The sequence below is a fragment of the Athalia rosae genome, chromosome 8, assembly GCF_917208135.1.
Source record: "Athalia rosae chromosome 8, iyAthRosa1.1, whole genome shotgun sequence".
In the NCBI taxonomy this organism is placed as follows: domain Eukaryota; kingdom Metazoa; phylum Arthropoda; class Insecta; order Hymenoptera; family Athaliidae; genus Athalia; species Athalia rosae.
Genome location: NC_064033.1, coordinates 727,773 through 746,157, shown reverse-complemented (window position 1 = coordinate 746,157; position 18,385 = coordinate 727,773). Strand labels below are relative to the sequence as shown.

General features: G+C 38.7%; 1 protein-coding gene and 1 long non-coding RNA gene across 3 annotated transcripts; one reads left to right on the top strand and one right to left on the bottom strand.

Moving 5' to 3' along the window:
• Positions 1–1,024: 1,024 nt before the first annotated feature.
• LOC105692417 (protein hunchback) lies at positions 1,025–11,114 on the bottom strand. The gene is made up of 4 exons (XM_012411614.3): positions 8,970–11,114; positions 5,933–6,076; positions 4,478–4,908; positions 1,025–4,369 (listed from the first exon to the last, which is right to left on the bottom strand). Exons 2-4 carry the CDS (start codon positions 6,059–6,061, stop codon positions 2,827–2,829), a joined length of 2,103 nt encoding a protein of 700 aa, XP_012267037.2. The 5' UTR covers positions 6,062–6,076; positions 8,970–11,114; the 3' UTR covers positions 1,025–2,826.
• Positions 4,782–18,240, top strand: LOC125502002. Of its 2 annotated transcripts, none has more exons than XR_007279770.1 (3): positions 4,782–6,064; positions 6,271–6,569; positions 14,690–18,240. It is a non-coding gene; the product is annotated as an uncharacterized LOC125502002 (long non-coding RNA). The 2 variants fall into 2 exon arrangements; XR_007279769.1 differs by having other exon boundaries at positions 4,782–6,068.
• The last annotated feature ends 145 nt before the right edge of the window (positions 18,241–18,385 follow it).

Genomic DNA, 18,385 nt, shown 5'->3' with positions numbered 1-18,385 from the left:
TGTGGCAAGAATTCTAGCCCGTTTATTTTGGGTGTGGATTTCCATCACCTGTTAGATAAACCATAATTTTCCTGAGGCATGAAGACACAGGTCATTGAAATTTGAACGTGAAATAAACCTCGGGCAATCCCTGCGTTTGGTCTCGAAAAACTGGAGCGAAAAACTCGGCTCTCCATCTCGGCACATCTTCTTGTTGAGTTGTGCTTTGCTTTCGCCAACGTTCTCCTTTGACGAGGTGAATATATATTCAGATTAATTCAATAATCATTTATCATAACCTGCCCACAATTTTTTTTCATCCGTCATCAAAAAACTTCTTCGATAACTTACTCTGCATTTATTCTGATGGATAGGTAATCTTTTTCAAAATGAAAGTAGATGAATAAATAAGCACCCAGAATTAAATGAAAAATATTATGCAGTGATCGTTGATTATACAAAATAATTAATCAACAAATTGAAGAAAAAAGTATTCCGACAAACTAGAAATACTAGAAATTATTTCGAGTTGATAATTTTCGCGTCAAACTTCGCGCAATTGCGATATAAGAATAATTGTGACGTTAAAGAATTCAAAACTTTTATTGCTGACGGTGAGCGATCGATTGATTGATTCTTCATTATATTATATGGGAATTAGGCAAGGATACAAGCAAATGAATAAATGGAAACTCATTTTTAATATATATACTTTAATATATAGGTATGTATATCTGCATTTATATATATAAATAATCTATGTACTTCTAAGATACATAGAGAAAGTAGGAATGTCATAGTTTCTATATCATATTAATTGCGAACTAAAAATCATATTTATAATATCATGGCAATAATAATTAATATGAATAATAATGATATCAATGAAGATAATAAATCAATGTAAATTTTGCAGTTTGAATGGAAAATTAAATTGAAAAATTAAACCAAAAAAAAATTACAGTGTGATTATTAAATTTTTCCCGTAATATCGAAACAATAATATTATTCGTAATAACGATAATCCTAATAATAATGATAATAATATGAGAAATTATAATATTAATAATAATAGTAACAGTAATAATACTCATTGGAAAATGGTTATTTGTCACTCAAGAACAAAATTAGAATTTTCTGCAACTATTGCGTACTTTGAAGAAAAGAAATTCAAAAGAAAAAAAATCAATAATATGGCCTGTTTAAAAATGAAAATAATTATTCTTATTTCTTCAGTCTTCATTTACAACTAGTAACTTATTACATGTAATACAATAATAATATCGGACATTTCTCATTGAAAGATAAGCCGAAGACGAAAATGAAAACTAGAAAAAAAAGTTCATCTATAAAAAAGACCGCATCGATTATCAGTAATAATGATTATCACGATCAGATATACCTTTGTTCTTAAAAAAATTGAGATTTATGCGAAATCGGTCGATATTATTATTACATATACTGTAACGTTTACATTGGCTCGGTTTGGTTTCATTTGTTACATTTTTTTTTCGATTATCTTCATAGATGAAAAACTTACAATGATCTGAACAATAAATATCCAGTTACATTTTTGATTCTGGAAAATTTATTTCATATTAATACATTCATAATTAGATGTAGGGCTTTCTACTATCAATGCATAATACTAATATATAATTATGCTAGTAATAATGTATAAAAAATACTAATCAATTTTAATTTTGATTTGGTTCGTTGACTCTTCAACTCAGTCGTTTCGCGAACATTTGTACGCTTGTATCGTTTTTATGTGTAAATTGGAATCTTTTTGCCAATTTCCTCTCTCCAATTATCTTTTTTTTTTCCTTTTTTTTGTTGCCAATTAACGATGATGATTTCGAAATTGTCATTCGAATCTGCTGAATTTTTTTATTTTGTTCACTCGGTCGAAATAATTTATATTTTAATATCATCGAAAATTGCGTAGATATTATAGTAATATTATAAGTAAATGAAAAAAAGAAAAAGATAATATAATTTTTTTTATTTGTTTAATTATAATTTCGATAATGATATTTGGATAATTGCACCCCAAGCAAATTAAGCTTGCCGCCTTCGCAAGGCGTCTTGAATTTTTTTTTTAATATTAATTCTTTTTGTTTTAATTTTTTGACTAGATCGCATGAGATTCCTCAGTTCATAACTTTGATACAGGAAGTCCAGACTTTGTTATTTTTAATTTTGATTTGTTTTTCCACCCACATTCAGTATACAACTCGCGCAGTCTTAATCAAACAACGAATCCCATCTTCGAACGACAATAATGCGCGAAATAAGATCCGAATATCGGAGATATCCCGGACTGCAAAATATTTTTAGACCGCTCCTCGAGGTCCTCGATTCTCTCAAGGGTTCAGAAATATTCAAAACGTCGTTCAGACTTCTAGATATTCGTCGGAATCAGAAGTCTTTAAGAAAGTTTTCAAACTGAGAAATATATTCAAATTTTTTCAACTTCTTTCTCCTTATTCTAGTCTACCATTTCGCAACCTGGAAATGGATAATTTTACTCACGGCTATATTCGTAACGAATTTTAGGCATCGCAATGATTCGAGTATTACTAAATCATTTTTTGTAGACGTCTTCGTCTCTGCCGAAGATAATTCAAAGACGGCATTAAATTTACATCGTTTTGAATTTGTGTAGCCCCTAACTAATTTGTTGGTCACTAATATTTATGTCAATTAAAACGACGTGTGAATTTGTGCTTCCTTTATTAGGTATTCCAATTTTCTGTATTCTCTAGTTCAAAGAAGCAAAAAGTGAAATCATCATAAGGAAGATATGACGAAAGAAATAATTAATCAACCGGCCATACCATATTTTCATGAGTGCGAGGACCTAGCGATGTGCAAGAAAAACGAGACTTTGTCATGGCACTCCTGTCCACACATGTTACACGTGTAAGGACTCTTGTATCCATGGTATCCCATGTGCATGGTGTACATCACAACGTTTCCGAAAGCTATGTCGCAATAATGACAACTGTAGTCGGAAACTGCGAGCGTTGAATTCAGCAGCTGATCGTCTTTGACGGTATCGTCAGCGAGGTCCATCGAGGGTATCGTAGTTTCCGTTGACTCGTTTGTCGCGTTTATACCGGCACTACCTTCGTCCTCCGAGTCCTGAGCGATCATTAGTTTGTCCAATTTAAAAGCTCGTCCTTTGCGTCGACTCGTCCCCCCGCTTTTGGGAGAATTCGTTTTTGAATTTTGATTCACTTCCTGTTTGCTCAGGTCCAAAGGACTCGCCAGACCCGTACCGATTTCCTGATCCTGCAATTGTAACTTTGACTCTTGATTGTCCATGGATGACGACGTCCTCGTGTCGGAAGGTGAAACTGGACCCGTCGTTTCCGGAGTCTGAGGATCCGAGTTCATTCCGAATACCATGGGAGATAATCTCTTCGATTCTTTCGACGCGTAGTCGTCCATTTTGAATCCGTCGTAGACCAAAGAATTTTGTAGGACTTCCTGATGATGTTTCAGATTGTCGTTGTTATTGTCGTGATGAAAGTGCTGGAGAAAATGCGCTGGCAAATTGACGCCATTGAATATCTGACTGTACGGAAAAGGCACTCCGATACCGGGATGGTTCATCTGGTCACCGACGAACGGCATGTTCCCTAGACCGGGAATCGGAACCGATTGAATCATCGGCATTTTTCCAGTCGACGGTGACGTTACAGGGTTTCCGATTGGAGTCACCGAAACGTCATCGATCGTCTTGGAGGACTTTTGCTTGGGCCCTCTTCTGGTTCCGTATATGTCGATGATCGGAAGCGGGTTGGGAGAGCCGTCCGGATTGAGAACCATGGCTGGTTTGTGTCCGTATTTCCTCAGGTGCAATTTCAAAGAGTGACAATACTTGGTGGCGTAGGAACACTCGGCGCACCTGTACTGATAAACGTTCGAGTGCGATTTCAGGTGACTGTTGAGCATCGATTTGTTAACGCACGAATAAGGACACTTGTCGCACTTGAACGGTTTCGAACCGAAATGATTTCTGAGGTGATACTCCAAGTGGTGTTTGTACTCCGTCACGAACGGACACTTTGGGCATGTCAACAACTTCTCTGCTTTTATGTGACCTCTGCTGTGCTCCCAGAATTCGAGTTTTGTGATCGCTACGAAGTTGCACTGTTTGCATCTGAAGGTTTTCACTTTCCCCTGACAGTTGACTCTGGGCACTCGAAGACCCGGTTCGTCGGTTTCGTCAAATTCGTGCTCCGAACGGTCACCTTGACTCGGAGAACCCCGGGCACCGTCTTCCGACAAGGAACTCAATTGCGTGTAGGAGGACGTTGCGTAATCCGGTACGTCGCATTTTGGAGAACAGTGTTGTGTCAGGTGCTCGTTGAACTGAAGCCTGAAAATTCAAAAAGGCGGATGAACGGTGAGAAAACGGGTAACAACGACTGCCAGAAATTTGGAATCTGGATTTTCATTTCCAGAAATCAACCATCTTCATATTTACCTATGACTGGTGCTGAATGGGCATATGGGGCACTGTAAAATCTCCACGTCCCGTTCGTTGTCGGGTTTCATGGTGCTGGAGACCATATCCAATGGTTGTTCGCTCTGAATGACGTTCCTGTTTGTTTGAATTTCCATGTCGTTTGGATTGTACGGGCAGCCTGCACTTGTCGCGTTTGACATTTTCGGCGAGTGAACTCTGTCGTGATTTCCATGGGTAAAATCCAACGGGGATATACAGGACTTGAACAACCTCTGCGGACTGTAATCGTATTGCATGGCGCTCGAGTCCTGCGAGGTCGCGCTACCCGGCGACAAACTTCCGTTCGCCGTTGAAGAGGAACGACGACTTCTCGGGGATGCGGAATTGCTCGTGTAGTGACCCGGTGACACACCGGAGTCATTGTTTTTGTCCTCCGTCGGTTCCTCCTTCTAAAATTCAGAAATATTTCTCCTCTTCATCCTATCGTTCGTTTCATCAAAGTCGTATATTGACAAAAATATTTCATCGTCTGAATTATTCTCGAAGATTTCTACTTTTTCAAACGATTTACTTTCGGTGTATGCACTCGGTAAAACTTTGGAATGTGTACCGATTGTTTGTTCAGAAGATACGTTGAAGAAAATCTTTTTTCTATTGACTTTTTTCTCCAAAGTTTCTTCTTCTTGTCTAATCGCAGTTTACAGCATATAGCAAACTTTGATACGATAATAATCGACCTTCGGAATTTAGCTGCCGCTGTGATTACAACTTGTACCCTGTTTCAATGGTGAGACCGGCGGGCTGCAAGCTGCGAGTATGCAGGCGCTTTGGACAGCCCGTCGGCCTGCATACCTGCAATTCAAATGACGAGCCGCTGGTCTCAACGAGGAATCAAGGTATAAGCTTTTGTGTAACTAAAAATTTTTATTTACGTTACAAACAGATTTTTCAACCATATCGATCGCTTCGATAATGCTGCAGCGTGAGTCATTTTCAAAGTAAATATTTTTCACCATATCGTACCGCTCAACTCTCTAGTAACTACTGTTTCTCTTTTGCATCTAATGGAAAAAAGATACGTTAGCAATACAAAAAAAAAATGTTCAGATAAACTTCCAACTGATCAAAGTAACTGCATTCCTCGGATACTCATCGTTACTGTACCATACACATCGACGCGTGAACGTCTCATTAAATTCTCAACTAATTCGAGCAAACAGTTACAATTTCATATCCAGAAAAATGAAAATCTAGTCTAATGTCTGTACGAGAAATCAGTGTCGAAATTCGGGGGTGTAATGGCGGAGCTTGCAATATACGGTTCGTACTCGTATGTGCATACATATATATTTCACCGAAGGATGACGAATTCTGGTAGAAATAATGCAGAAGGCATCGGAGGCTGGAGTGCGCAGGGTGCGCGCATGGGGTGCGATTCTGAGGAGGGTGAGGGCGTCGTAGGGGGTTACTCACCACAATTCTATCTGCGATATTCCAAGCGGGCGTGGCCGGAGAATGAAGGGGGAGATCTCGGGGTTCGCTGTTTATCTCCTGCCCTGTCGAACCTCCGACTGGATCACCCGTGCTCCAGTTACCTCGCATCTTGTAGGTATAAAACTAAACAGAAACGATTTTTCTTTTTTTTTTTTTTTGCTCTCCTCGTGTCTTGCCGTTAAGTTTTTTGGTCGTCATTTACTTTTTTCACGTTCAGTTTTGCTGTTCTTTCGCTTTACGATAAAAAATTGTGCCTTTCATGTATACCGATCGATGAGGTGATCGAAAAAATTATCGTTATCCTTATTTTCTCGCAGGAACGATCAGAAATTTTTAGATCATCTCGGCGTCTTTTGTTCGAAGGACTCAAAAAGAGAAAAAAAAATGACCCTTGGGGGTGGAGAAGAGAAAGAAAAAAATAGAGGGGAAAATGGAAGAAGAGTAAACGTCAAGTTCGAGAGAAAGAATGTACAACATTATTGACAGATGTTTGGGCCGGCGGTACCAAAAAATTCAACTGCAAAAATATCCTAGGAACTGCAGCATAACGAAACTCGAGAGGATCGAAAACAAGCCCAAAATCCAAATCTCTGCCCTCTGCTATGATGTACTTTTGGTTCGTATGTACTGTACCTATGTATTCTCATTTTTGTGTATTACCTACACATCTAAAACCCGCCACCCGTAGGTATTATTATTCGGCTGCAGGGTATAGTGCAAAAACTTATAAATGGCGAGCAGGCAAATTTTTCGAAAGGGTTGGAGAAAAGGGAAAAAAGGGAGAAAATACCGACGGCGTTGTGTTTGTTGCATGTGTAGCAACGGGCCCTACGTGGAAAAAGGTATTAGAAGACCGATGACCGGGGTTCTCGGTATGCGAGTAGAGTGAGTTTTTCGATTTTTCATTTCTCCTTGCAGGATTTAGTTTTGGTTTCGTTTGGGTAGCTCGAATAAGCCTTCAAGGAAGATTTTGCTGCAGGGTTCGAGTGTATAACCGGTAAGAAATATAGAAAACTTTTGCAAGGCTGAAAACTGAGTAAATCGCGTGTAAGGATATGCTATATCCGACTATTGTGGAAATTTTGATTTACAGTCTGGCAAATTTCTTTTGAAACTTATTAACTCTACTTTTGATTTGACAATTATATTATACGGCTCCTGGTCAGTCGATGATTTAGTGAACTGGAGCAATATTATATTGCGATGGTCGAACCGCATCCGAACCGTTGTAAAAATTCCATGGTTTTAAAACGAATTTGCAAAAACTCAAATGGCTGGTACACTTATAACTGGCACCTAGACCGCATTCTATTTTTAGAAACTAACCATACAGCGTATACATATGTATTATAAAAATATCTATTTTTCGGAAATGGGATTAACGGATTATGACCTCAGATCCGTGGGACTTTTATCCCTACATAGTTATAACGTACACCGTTCATTTCGGTCTAGTTTGGTCGGTCGGTTAAGGTTGTAAATTAAAATCAAAACCCTTCCATACCTCCGCCAAAAATATTCCAAGTGTCGACTCGAATTTAACCGTGCAAAATTTTACTGTGCTAATAAATCTAGAAACTTTTCGAAAAGTTAGATCTTTTTTCTTCCGATTTTCAAAGCCGACGAGTTGAGATATTTATTCTCAACTCAAAGGGTTAGATTTTTGCGTACGAAACGAATATCTATTCGAAGTCTGATATGAGTCATGCTACTGTGGAATTTTTTGGGTCGCGTATCTCGAATCAACAGAGATCAAATTCGGAAATAACTGCGGAACGTTTGATCCGAAATGGCGGTCGATCCGCGATGCGAATGTTATCAGATTAACTCGTGTTAACGATGAAGAATGGTGGGAAAATTGAGAAAATTATCGAAGACGGAGAAAATCACCGAATACGATCTTGAACATTTTTTAACATTTGAACCAACCCGACCGGTTCACCAAAATTGACCGCTTCGCTCTCTCCGCGGCATGCGATGTAATTTGAATGGATAACTGTATCTCAAAATTATATCTGATCCCCGTACGAATGTGTACCATTTCGACAATGTATCGAGTGATCGTGCTTAAAATACTTGTACAAAATTTTTTTGTTCTCTCCTCCTTGTCAGTTTCACAATCTGTCGATTTATTATCATTTGATCATTATTTGTATTAGGATGTTTTCGACTTATTCGAAAAGTCTGATGTACAAACAAACAGAGAAAGTCAAACTACGGAAATTTGGATTCTTGGTATCATTATACTACGTGTACATATGTATCCACGTATGGGTAAGAGAAAAAATTGTTTGTCGAATCGGTATGAGCATAATATTGATCCGTTATGGTATCTTTTCTCAAGTTTTTTTTTCTTCTTTTTTTTTTGACGCCATATCGAAGAATTTTTATCATTTATTTCGAAATTTTCAAAGATATTCGTCCGGTTAGGAAATAAAGTTGATTTCGATTTTGGATCGAGGCGTCTGACAAAATTTGTTTGAAAAATATTAACGAAACGGTGTTCACGTGTATAGAGAGCCATTTAAGTTGTTTATGTTTTGATTAATTTTGGCTTTGAGCAAAAACTATCAAGTATGTATAACGGACGAAAATTACTTTGAATTAGGTATCATATTTATCGTCTAATGTGATGAAAAAAAAAGGAGTAAGAAAGAGGGATAAAGAGGGATTTCATCAGCGATAGGAATATAACGGGAAATTAAGAGGATCGGATGAATTTGCAACGTACAAAAACACGAATATACTCTTTCACACTGATAAAAACGAATAACAAAAACTGTTTGTTGTAAGAGAAAAAAAAGAACAGAGAAAAAGGTAGCGAAACCAAAAATGTTACTCTTCAAACGCTTCAAACGGCAAACTCAGAACGTAAAAATATAATCATGACGTGTGATAAGCAAAAAACGATCCTGACTGCAGCGTTGGCATATTCTCTTTTTCAAAACGCATGCGAATATTCTCATTTCTTTTTCAACTACTATTAGAAATAATGTCGAAAGGTCAAAAGGCATACCTCTCTTTATCAGGTCGTTGATGTGTGATTTTGAATTTTTGATCGTTGTCGAATAATGATAAAAGTGATTCCTCCGATACGTACGATCTCTTCTTGTGATCGATTTTATCCACTTTTAATCGATGTAGAGTATTTACATCGTCGTTGTCGTCATTGTTTCTTTCACTTCACACCGAACTTAAACTTGAACTTAATCGTCGTTGATAAAATCAAGAATTATTAACACACCGTACATCGTTCTTGATCATATGCGACAAGAAGGCGAAAAATGTGCAACTAAAATTGGAAAGCAGCAAACGAAAACGAGAAAATTGAACAACGAAACGAAGAAGATTGAAAAAAATAAAAAAAACTTGCGCGGCTATCAGGCCGTCGTCAACGATGACGATCGAGTTCCGCGATTGTCACTGGCCCAAGTCCTGAATAGGAATACCGATTTATTTGTGGATATTCAGGAGACTAGGGGCAATACCTCCTCGCCATTCTCACCCTCTCCCTGCTTCAAAAACTGCCCAATCGCTGCCCGACGATTGACAGTATATTCATAGATGTTTTTGGCAACTGGCAACTCCCCACTACCCCAAACACGCTGTCGTTCCAGTGATTGGGGTGACCCCTGAAACACGAAGAAACGGGAAGAGAAAAGGGGAGAGAAAAAGAGAAAGAAAGCGAAAATAGAAGTAGTGGGAGGATAAAAGGGACTCGACACTCCTTTTCTCTATGTATTTATTTTACCTAGGCACTAAACTTACCTAAGGAACCTACTGTATCTATGTACGCTATATTTACATAGATACTGTACCTCGAACTGTGTAACATAACGTCCATTCGTCCTACAAAATTTAAATGGCTTCTCTGCGGAAACTGTAAAAAAAACGTTTCGACTTGCATCCGCAGTTCTTCGAAGATCGTTTCAATTTTTGAAATTTCAATTAAATTCATCTCATGCCATTTTGTTTAATTTCTTACTTGTTCGATTTGCTATTTAATTATTTTTTATTATCCAAAACTAGAATTCGCACAATTGACGTACTCGATTATTTTTCGATTGCGATCTCTTCGGGAGGAGTAATTTTTTTTTGACCGAGTGCTGCAGATCTGCGGATGATTCAAGATACGTATATTCGAACGAATAATCGACCGCTACATCCCGAGGTAATTTGAAAAGTTTAGAAGCAAAAAATCAAGATTTTTGACAAACGTTCGAACTTATTTTCAATCCTCACTTTTCCGTGTTCTTTCGTTCGGTTTATTATACATCGTATTGGAATAACGGTTCCCTATCTTTAGCAGTGCTATACACGAGAAATACCGTGCATAAGGTGTAATTCTAGGGAGGATAACAATAAACGCTATAATTCAACCCTTTTTCAACAGTCATCCGACTGCAGGAGGCGAAAAAAACCCGACCCGTTCGAAAATCCCTAAATCGGAAAAAGTTCAACCCTTTACCCTAAACTGAATCCTCCACCTTTCCTTCTCGCCCATGCCTTTTACCGGCACTTGGAATACAACCCTTTAGGTACCCATGAATATTATAATCTTCTCCTTTTTTCTACTTCTTCCTTTTCTCTTTTTTCGTCTTCAGCTGCGTCTTCCAACTCTCGTCCCATAAACTTATCGCGTCTGCAATTACATGCATTACAGTTTATACCCCGAACTTTTTTCGATCGCATAAAAAATCCAAAGAACTCGATGGTCCTTCCAGAGAGAGAGTAAAGGAACAAAGTAAAAGGATACGAGTGTCGATACACCGAAATCGATCTTTTTCAAAACATTTCGCATCCTCCGCAGCCTTCGTTTTTATTCGGTCGGGGAATCTCCCCGATCCAGGGAAACGCGCACGAGTCATGATTCTGGATCGAAAAGGGTTGGGGGGGATGTACGAAGGGCAGGTATATCTATATGCCCATATTGATCCGGGTACGCGTATTGACACGTCAATCTTTTGACAGCCGGCCCGGTGGCCCGAAAGGAAATTGGGATCGGCGTACGAATTTTTGTGGCAGCGTCTGCGGGCGATGATTTTTGCGATTCGTTGAAATCGAAAAGCGATTTCTGCCATTAAAGGACATGCAGCGTCAGCGAGCGAGAGATTCGTCACCGATTCACCGTATTTCCACCACGGTTTCAACCCCTCGCGAGATCCTCTCCTATCCGTTTGGATCGAAGCTCTGCTTTGTGCCGCTGCGATAATTATTTTCGGTGAAAAATCTGTGGACATCGCGTGTGGGTCTTAGCGCCACTGCGAGGTGCGAACCGACTTTGAAAGGGTTTTTATTACACCGTTGATCCCGTTTAAACTGCACGCGTATTCGGGGCGGGTCTCAAAGCGGGTCATAATTCGTTTAATTACTGTCAAGTGACAGCTTGGCGGTAAGTACAGGTCACTTTTTCGACGAAGGCGGACCTTGCGCGGGTTATTCGAACAATTTTCGTACGGCGTGAGGTGCGAATGTTGAAAGTAACGAGGGTCCCCGAAGATTTAACTGGCAATTTATTGCGATACGCGAGTCAATTTCATACGCACGATGCGATTTCGAACTTGGAATTTTTGAGCGGCATCGAAATTTTGAGTTATTGGTCATAACTAAACAACTTTTACCGCTCGTTGATTTCTGCGTTAGATAGAAGAAGCAACGGTTAACTCTAAAAATTTGACGATATACATTTTGTATCGTTATGGCGTGAAAGTTTCGCGGGACTAATTACACGCTACACGAGGCGCATTCTTTTAAATATCTGTAATTACGCAGAGCGGGTTGAAATCCGCAGGTTTGCGGAACTGATTTTCCGTTTTTGCATATTTCGAATGCCGATTGGGTCAGGATTGGAAATTCTCCGGCTTCTCGTACTCGCCCAAAACAGATTCACGGTGTCCGGTATAAAGTTTTGTCCGTTCCGTTTGGTTACGGTCCAAAATCCTAGTCCGTATAGATTCCGGTTTCACACAATAAAATTTGATACCCCGAATTCGTCGTTAATCGTAATGGGCCAACTGCTTCTGGTTTTCACGGCTCGAATGGATATAGAAATTTTTGAAAATTTCGCACGACGTACGATGCAGATGATCGGCTTGACCGTCCGTCCGGCCGCGGCGATCGTTGAATTTGCAGCAGTAGCTTCGTAGCCTACGGGTGAAAAACTATAAATCTTGCATTGTGTCCGGCAATGTTTAGTTGCCCGCATATTAACCTGGGGAGCAAAGGCCATCCATTTTCATTGTTCAGAAACTGACCCTTCGCCTAGATGCCCTTCGCCTATGACCCCGGCAACAAAGCTTTCGTATTGCACTGCGATATATTCTTATATTTATCGGGTTACGTTCGCCTATAGCCTCAGCACCAATCGCGAGGCTTCAAACTATAACGTTTGCCGATCCGACTTCGAACCCTATTCCAGTTTTGCAGTGCACCCCTGCAACCCCCAACGCCAAACCCCAATTCTTATTGCTGCTGCTGCTGCTGCTCAGGATTCGTTTCATACGGAACCTCGTGCGATGACCACTGGCCACCGCCGCTGCTGCAGATCGCGAGAATGCCATTGACGACGAAAAACGCTCCCATGTAAGCTCGAATCGATACAATAATAGCGATTTACCACTTCGGACTAATGACGCAAAGCTGTCCGGTTGGAATCGCCGGATTTTCACACGGGAAAAATCTCTCGGGGTCCGGCGACCGATCCGAGAAATACAAAAAATTCGTTTCACGTGGAAAAGTTCATGAAACAAAATGCACGAAAGAAAAAAAGAAAAAAATGAAACAAAAAAACCAATTAACTGAAAATAGAATGACGTACCCACCGACGGTTTAATGATACGGTATTACAATTACGGGAAAGCAATATACAGGTAGAAAAATTCTACAGAATTCGAAGTAAAAATCGAAAAACAATTATTTCGTCACCACGCGTGAGAATCCCGTTTTATTTTTTAAGGATTACATTTGTTGGATTCGCCTTGGGCGTGATATGATCGATTGTAATAGCCTCCGGGGAAAATTAGAAACGCGCTCTACCTACACACGTACGACTGTTATCAAAAATCACTAAAATAACTCAAAGATTGTGGCAAAACAAATTTTCATATCGTAATGTAAATTTTACCATCGCCACTCGTATGCATAATAGCCAGAAATAAACGACAAAACATCACGTACAAAAAATAAAACCCAATAAAATTTATGTGAGCTAAAATCATTGGCTGTACGAGCGAGTGGAGAAATTAACTGCGCGAAGACGGAATCAAAAAACCGAGACAAAAAAATTATTACCCTTTCACGCTCAACCCTTTTTTTTTTGGTTTATCCGTTCTACTCTGAAAATATAAAGGAAAAAAGAGAAAGGTAGCTAAATTGTGTACACCCCATTCTCTTTTCCCCTTTTTTTCTAATCCTTTCGCTGCTCACACAAGTAAAGAGTTTCAAAAATTCTATGACACAAAACAAAAAATATAGAATGAAATGAAATAATAGAAAAGAAAATAAATAAAATTACCGTGACGAAACGGAATGAAAAAAAAAAGATCTCTGGACGCATACCTGCCCTTATACACGTTGTACATAGGTATACGCATCCTGTACAGAGGGTGGCGAATAGACCGCACGAGGATTAATATAATACAATCCTTGTGAGCAAAGAAGGAAAAAAAAGGGAGAAAAAAGAAAACTAAATGCCGCGGTATAATAAGCGACCATCATGGGACTGTGCACCGCTGCAGAGGAAGCTTTTCTTCACTTTTTTCTCTAAAAAGGAAAAGGAATAGAAAAAAAAATAATAATAAGTAAATAAAAGTAAAATCACGACCCTGAGACGCTCGCGAGCGTTAGGTAAAAAAAAAAATGAAAGAAAAAAAGAGAGAATTTTAAAAAAGATGGAACAAAATGGATAGGGGGGTCAGTAAAATTCTGTGCAGGGTTTCCATAAAAATTCAGTATAAAATAGGGAAAAAAAATAGGGGCGTCGCGTTCTTCTCATCCTGCCTTTTCCTTTTTTTCTCTGCCCTTCTGCTCCTGCTGCTGCTGCCGTTGCTGCTGATCTGAGGTTGCTCCTGAGGCTGCAGCAGTTAGCAGATGAACCGTAAGTGTGGGTCAAAACTGGCACGCGCGTGGGTCAGCTGTCCCAGTTGTTTGTCCGAAGGGCCCCTTCAATTCCCCCCTCCCCCTTTTTCGATACCCACCCGAAACTCACCACCGGCCTCTAGGAAACCAAACGATTTTTTTTCTCCGCCTGAATTTGAATTCCTATTTCTTGTGTAAAAAATACAATTAATTGGTCAAGTTCGATTAGTTTTTCGTACTGATTTTTTATTAGGATGTGAAACATTTTTTGGATTTGACCTTTTTTATTTTGTTCTGAGAACTATGAAAGTTTTTGTGCTATTAAAACGTAGGTACATCTAGACAATTAGCTATTTGTGGCATACATTATGGAAAGGCGGCGTCAGTCGGGGAGGTTGAAGAAACCGTTAAAAGAACGCAATTAGTCTTCTAAAAAAGAAAAAATGTATCGATGTAATTCGTTACGGGAAAAATATCGAATCTATTTATAGGATCTAGTTTGAAGTAGGTACTCGTATAACTGTTTAACGAACAGTAATTATACCGATTTTGAAGAATATCCCATAACGCCGCCTTGAAATTGAAATTCTTTACCCTGATCATTTTTCAGCTATTCTTCGATACCGCCACAGATTGTGAATTATTTCTCTTTGATTTTAGATCCAAAAATTGAGGAGTACATCCGATGTCATACAAAGTTTTCGTCAAGCGACGATTACGTTCACGAGTCTTCAAAATTCCTGCAGAAAAATATTTGCATTCTATCGGTAGGAAAGAAAAGAAAAATCACCATATTTTTTCATCCCTGTACTTTCGTACAGAGTTAAAAATTTCCAGCATTTTTTAAGCCTACAGGAATCCTCGGTTCTCAGTTCTGGGATTGGAAATTAAAAATAAAATACTGAACGGGGGCGCCCCAGAAGGTGGAGACATAGGAAAAAAAAGGAGAAACAGGAACCAGAACGAAAATAAAAAATGCCGCCACGTTTTTGGTCTCTGTGTTTAATTTTGACGCTATTTATAGAAATAGCTTTCGCGCGTAGGACTAAAAGAGAGATATTGACAGTTGGGTCCAATGATGCCGGAATAGGGAACATAGAGAACTGCACGGGGAATAGTTTCGCCCCCTCTTCTTATTTTTCTTTTTTTCCATTTGCCAGATTCTCCCTTCTCCATATTTTTCCCTCTTCTCCAGCTTCCTTCCTCCTTTCCCTCCTGCACCCCCGCCAGCGTAGAAGTACCATAGAAATTCAATAATGGAGACAGAATTATATTTTCTTTTATTCCCATGTTGTATGTATGCACCTATATTCGTAAGGGAAAAAGGTGTCACTGCTGCGGAGCTCGTTTAAAAGCGAATTGTATAAATCGATGATCGTCGTCGATTTTTAACGGAAAAAAATGACAATGATCAGGAAAAAAATCGGAATTCAAACAAGTGATTAATCTTTTGTGTCTTTCGTGAATAAAATCACGCGGAGCCATCTGCTAAAAGAGCGTAGAGAGAAGATACCGAAGCAAAAAAAGCAAAACCAATAGAGAAATGTAGTCTATAAAAATTTTCAATCGTCACATTACATTTGAACAATCTTAATTTTGATTTTTTGAAATTGTTTCCATTTTTCTGGCTTACGTCTTTTCAGCCCCTCGTATTATACTTAATAACTACCTGTACAACAAGTTAGAAGAAGATGGGAAAATTGGGGTTGGGATCAACCTGTTGAGAGGGGTGCATTTTTTTATATCTCGCGTGGTCTATGTTGGAAGGGGCACAAAAGGGAGCGTTTTTTTCCGTACAACCTTTTTTTTTCCGTTACCTACCCGCGGGGAAAACACTCTTCCCTATAACACATGCTATACATAGGTATGCTTATCCCATAAGCTTTCATGCAGGTTCGTCGACGTCAAGTGCATAAAAAACGTGGAAAAAAATGAACAAAGAAATAACTTTATTAGAGTCTCCGGGATCGAGTAGCTGTTTTTTTTTTTTTTCGATGCATTTTGTAAATCGAGATAAATCTGTGGCCAGTTAAATTGTTTTTCTCTTTGCTTCTTCATCTCTCGATATTGTGGGGTGATCTCGAATGGTAAAAAAAATTTTGTCGCGTATATAACGAGAATTTTGAATAATTGAACGTGAGCGAAATTCGTTGGAAAAATCGAAACGAGCTTTCTATAGTATTGCATGGTTCTATAGAAATATCGAGTACAAAATATCCGTGTGGATATAGTATATGAGACTAGGACTAACTGCATATTATGGGGTCCGTTATACGTCAGCGGCAAAAGAAATAATATAAAGAATTGAAAATGGCACACACCATTACATTAGGCACGAGCGCCGGGGTCATCTTGGTCAAAACGCGATGGGATCACCTGCGCACCCTGCGACTTCCGCGCCAAGAAATTCCCCCATACCTTCCTTTACGCCCCTCGAAGGACCCCTCAAATCTCAGATGATATAATGGCTTTCCCCAAATTCACAGTGACCGATGATCCAAGAATCTATACGGTCAAAAAAATCCGTTACGATCAAGCGGCACGCGCGCGTCACTATATATACCTTTGATACATACGTGCGTGTCGTGTGTCACGCACACGCACCTTGCCTATTTTTTTTTCTTTCTACGAGATACACGAACAAAACTAAAAAATAATCACCAAAATATTGTATCAGGAAAAATCGAATTCGAGCCAGTTGATCCATTACGTTGAGGTTTTAAAAATCAAAATTTCACCCATATTTTTCCATACACCTACGTAAAATGTGAGGGACGATTATATTCTTCACCTGTGGCTACTATAATACACATAGGGAAAAAATTGAGGGGTTGTTTTTTCTGTTATATAAAAAAAAGATACATTCCTAATACCTCAAGTCCCATGAGGTGTTAGGTGGATCGCTAAAAAAAATCCCCTAATTCGGAGGGAAAGTTGTAATAATACACGGGCCCCTATGCTTTTTGATGGCAGGTACGTTTTTTTTCTCGTGTTTTTTTACTTCCGATATTAGTTCCAATCTTTTGTGATCACAGTCGATGAATTTATCTCATTCTTTCCAAATTTTTTTTCCTGTTTTTTGCCTGGAAACCGAGCATCGCCTTTTTACGTGATGTTCAAACACATTCGATGATCTACATGGTAATTTAGATGTTCCCTGCAAAGAACTTTTTTATTTCACCTTTTAAAAGTCGTTAGCAAGAACTGAACCAGGTTCAGGTTGGTATATGAGTTTGTAATGACAGAAATAACGGGTAAAAATTTCTGTACACAATTGCATTTATTTTGGGAAAGTATGTTAGCAGAAACTGGAAAATTATATATTATGGACAGAAGTGCGGTATAGGTATGTAGCTTTCGAGAAAGTTGAATTCAAGTTATTGTGGTTGTTTATATTTACCGTTACGAAATTTATATACCAAGGGACAACTAAAGAAGTGTTAGAAACGAAAGAAATTGCATGAGAAAACCGGACGAAGAATAACCCTTCAATGTACCTTTTTCCTGATGCTATATAGTATAAACTTTCGTTGGTCAAGTTTTCGACTTAAATCCCAACACAATTTTTCTTAAACCTATAACTCGACCTATAAGTAAACTGTACTTTCTTATTACATGGGACAGTTTTATGGAATTATGACCCAAAGGATTCAGCTGAGTTTCGAAACCCCCCGGCGACTTACTTTTCTTTTCTACTCTTTTCTTTTCTGAATTTTCCCCACATTCTCTCAATTATGTATATTTTACAGTTTTCTCAGGACGATCTGGGAATGCTAGACTGAAAATTGTGTTCAATTTTGGAGTAAAGAGTGAAGTATTTGCAAAATCAATTGCAGGTGACTCCTCTAATGTATTCGGACTTGAGAAACACAAATCCATCGAGTAAATCAAGTTAGGAAAAAATCTGAGCAGGATATCTTGATTTTTCCACTTTTCAGAGCGACAAAATAGCGATCGCACGATCAATCTAATTGCTACATTAATTTGAAACCCAGATTCGGATTTCTGTGATAAAAATTATTTAGGAATACCCAAGAAAACAATTTTTTTCAGAAATGTTGAAGTTTTACCCCAAAATCGAAAAAAAATTACAAGGGGTAGGTACCCAATGTATTCTGAGCTCAGGAACTCAAATCTGTTGAGTGGATTGAGCTACGAATTTTTTCTATTAAGATATCCCAATTTTTTTTTGATCTTTGTTGAATAAACATATTTTCAAATGTGTCGAAGTTTTTTTTCAAATCTTTTTCTAATTTCCTGTACTTGAGAAGAAATTCAATGTCCCAGAAGCTAGCGCTACCATACAGATTCTCTCTGAATTACTTGCATCCCTCTCCCCGCCATCCAGCCTAGCCA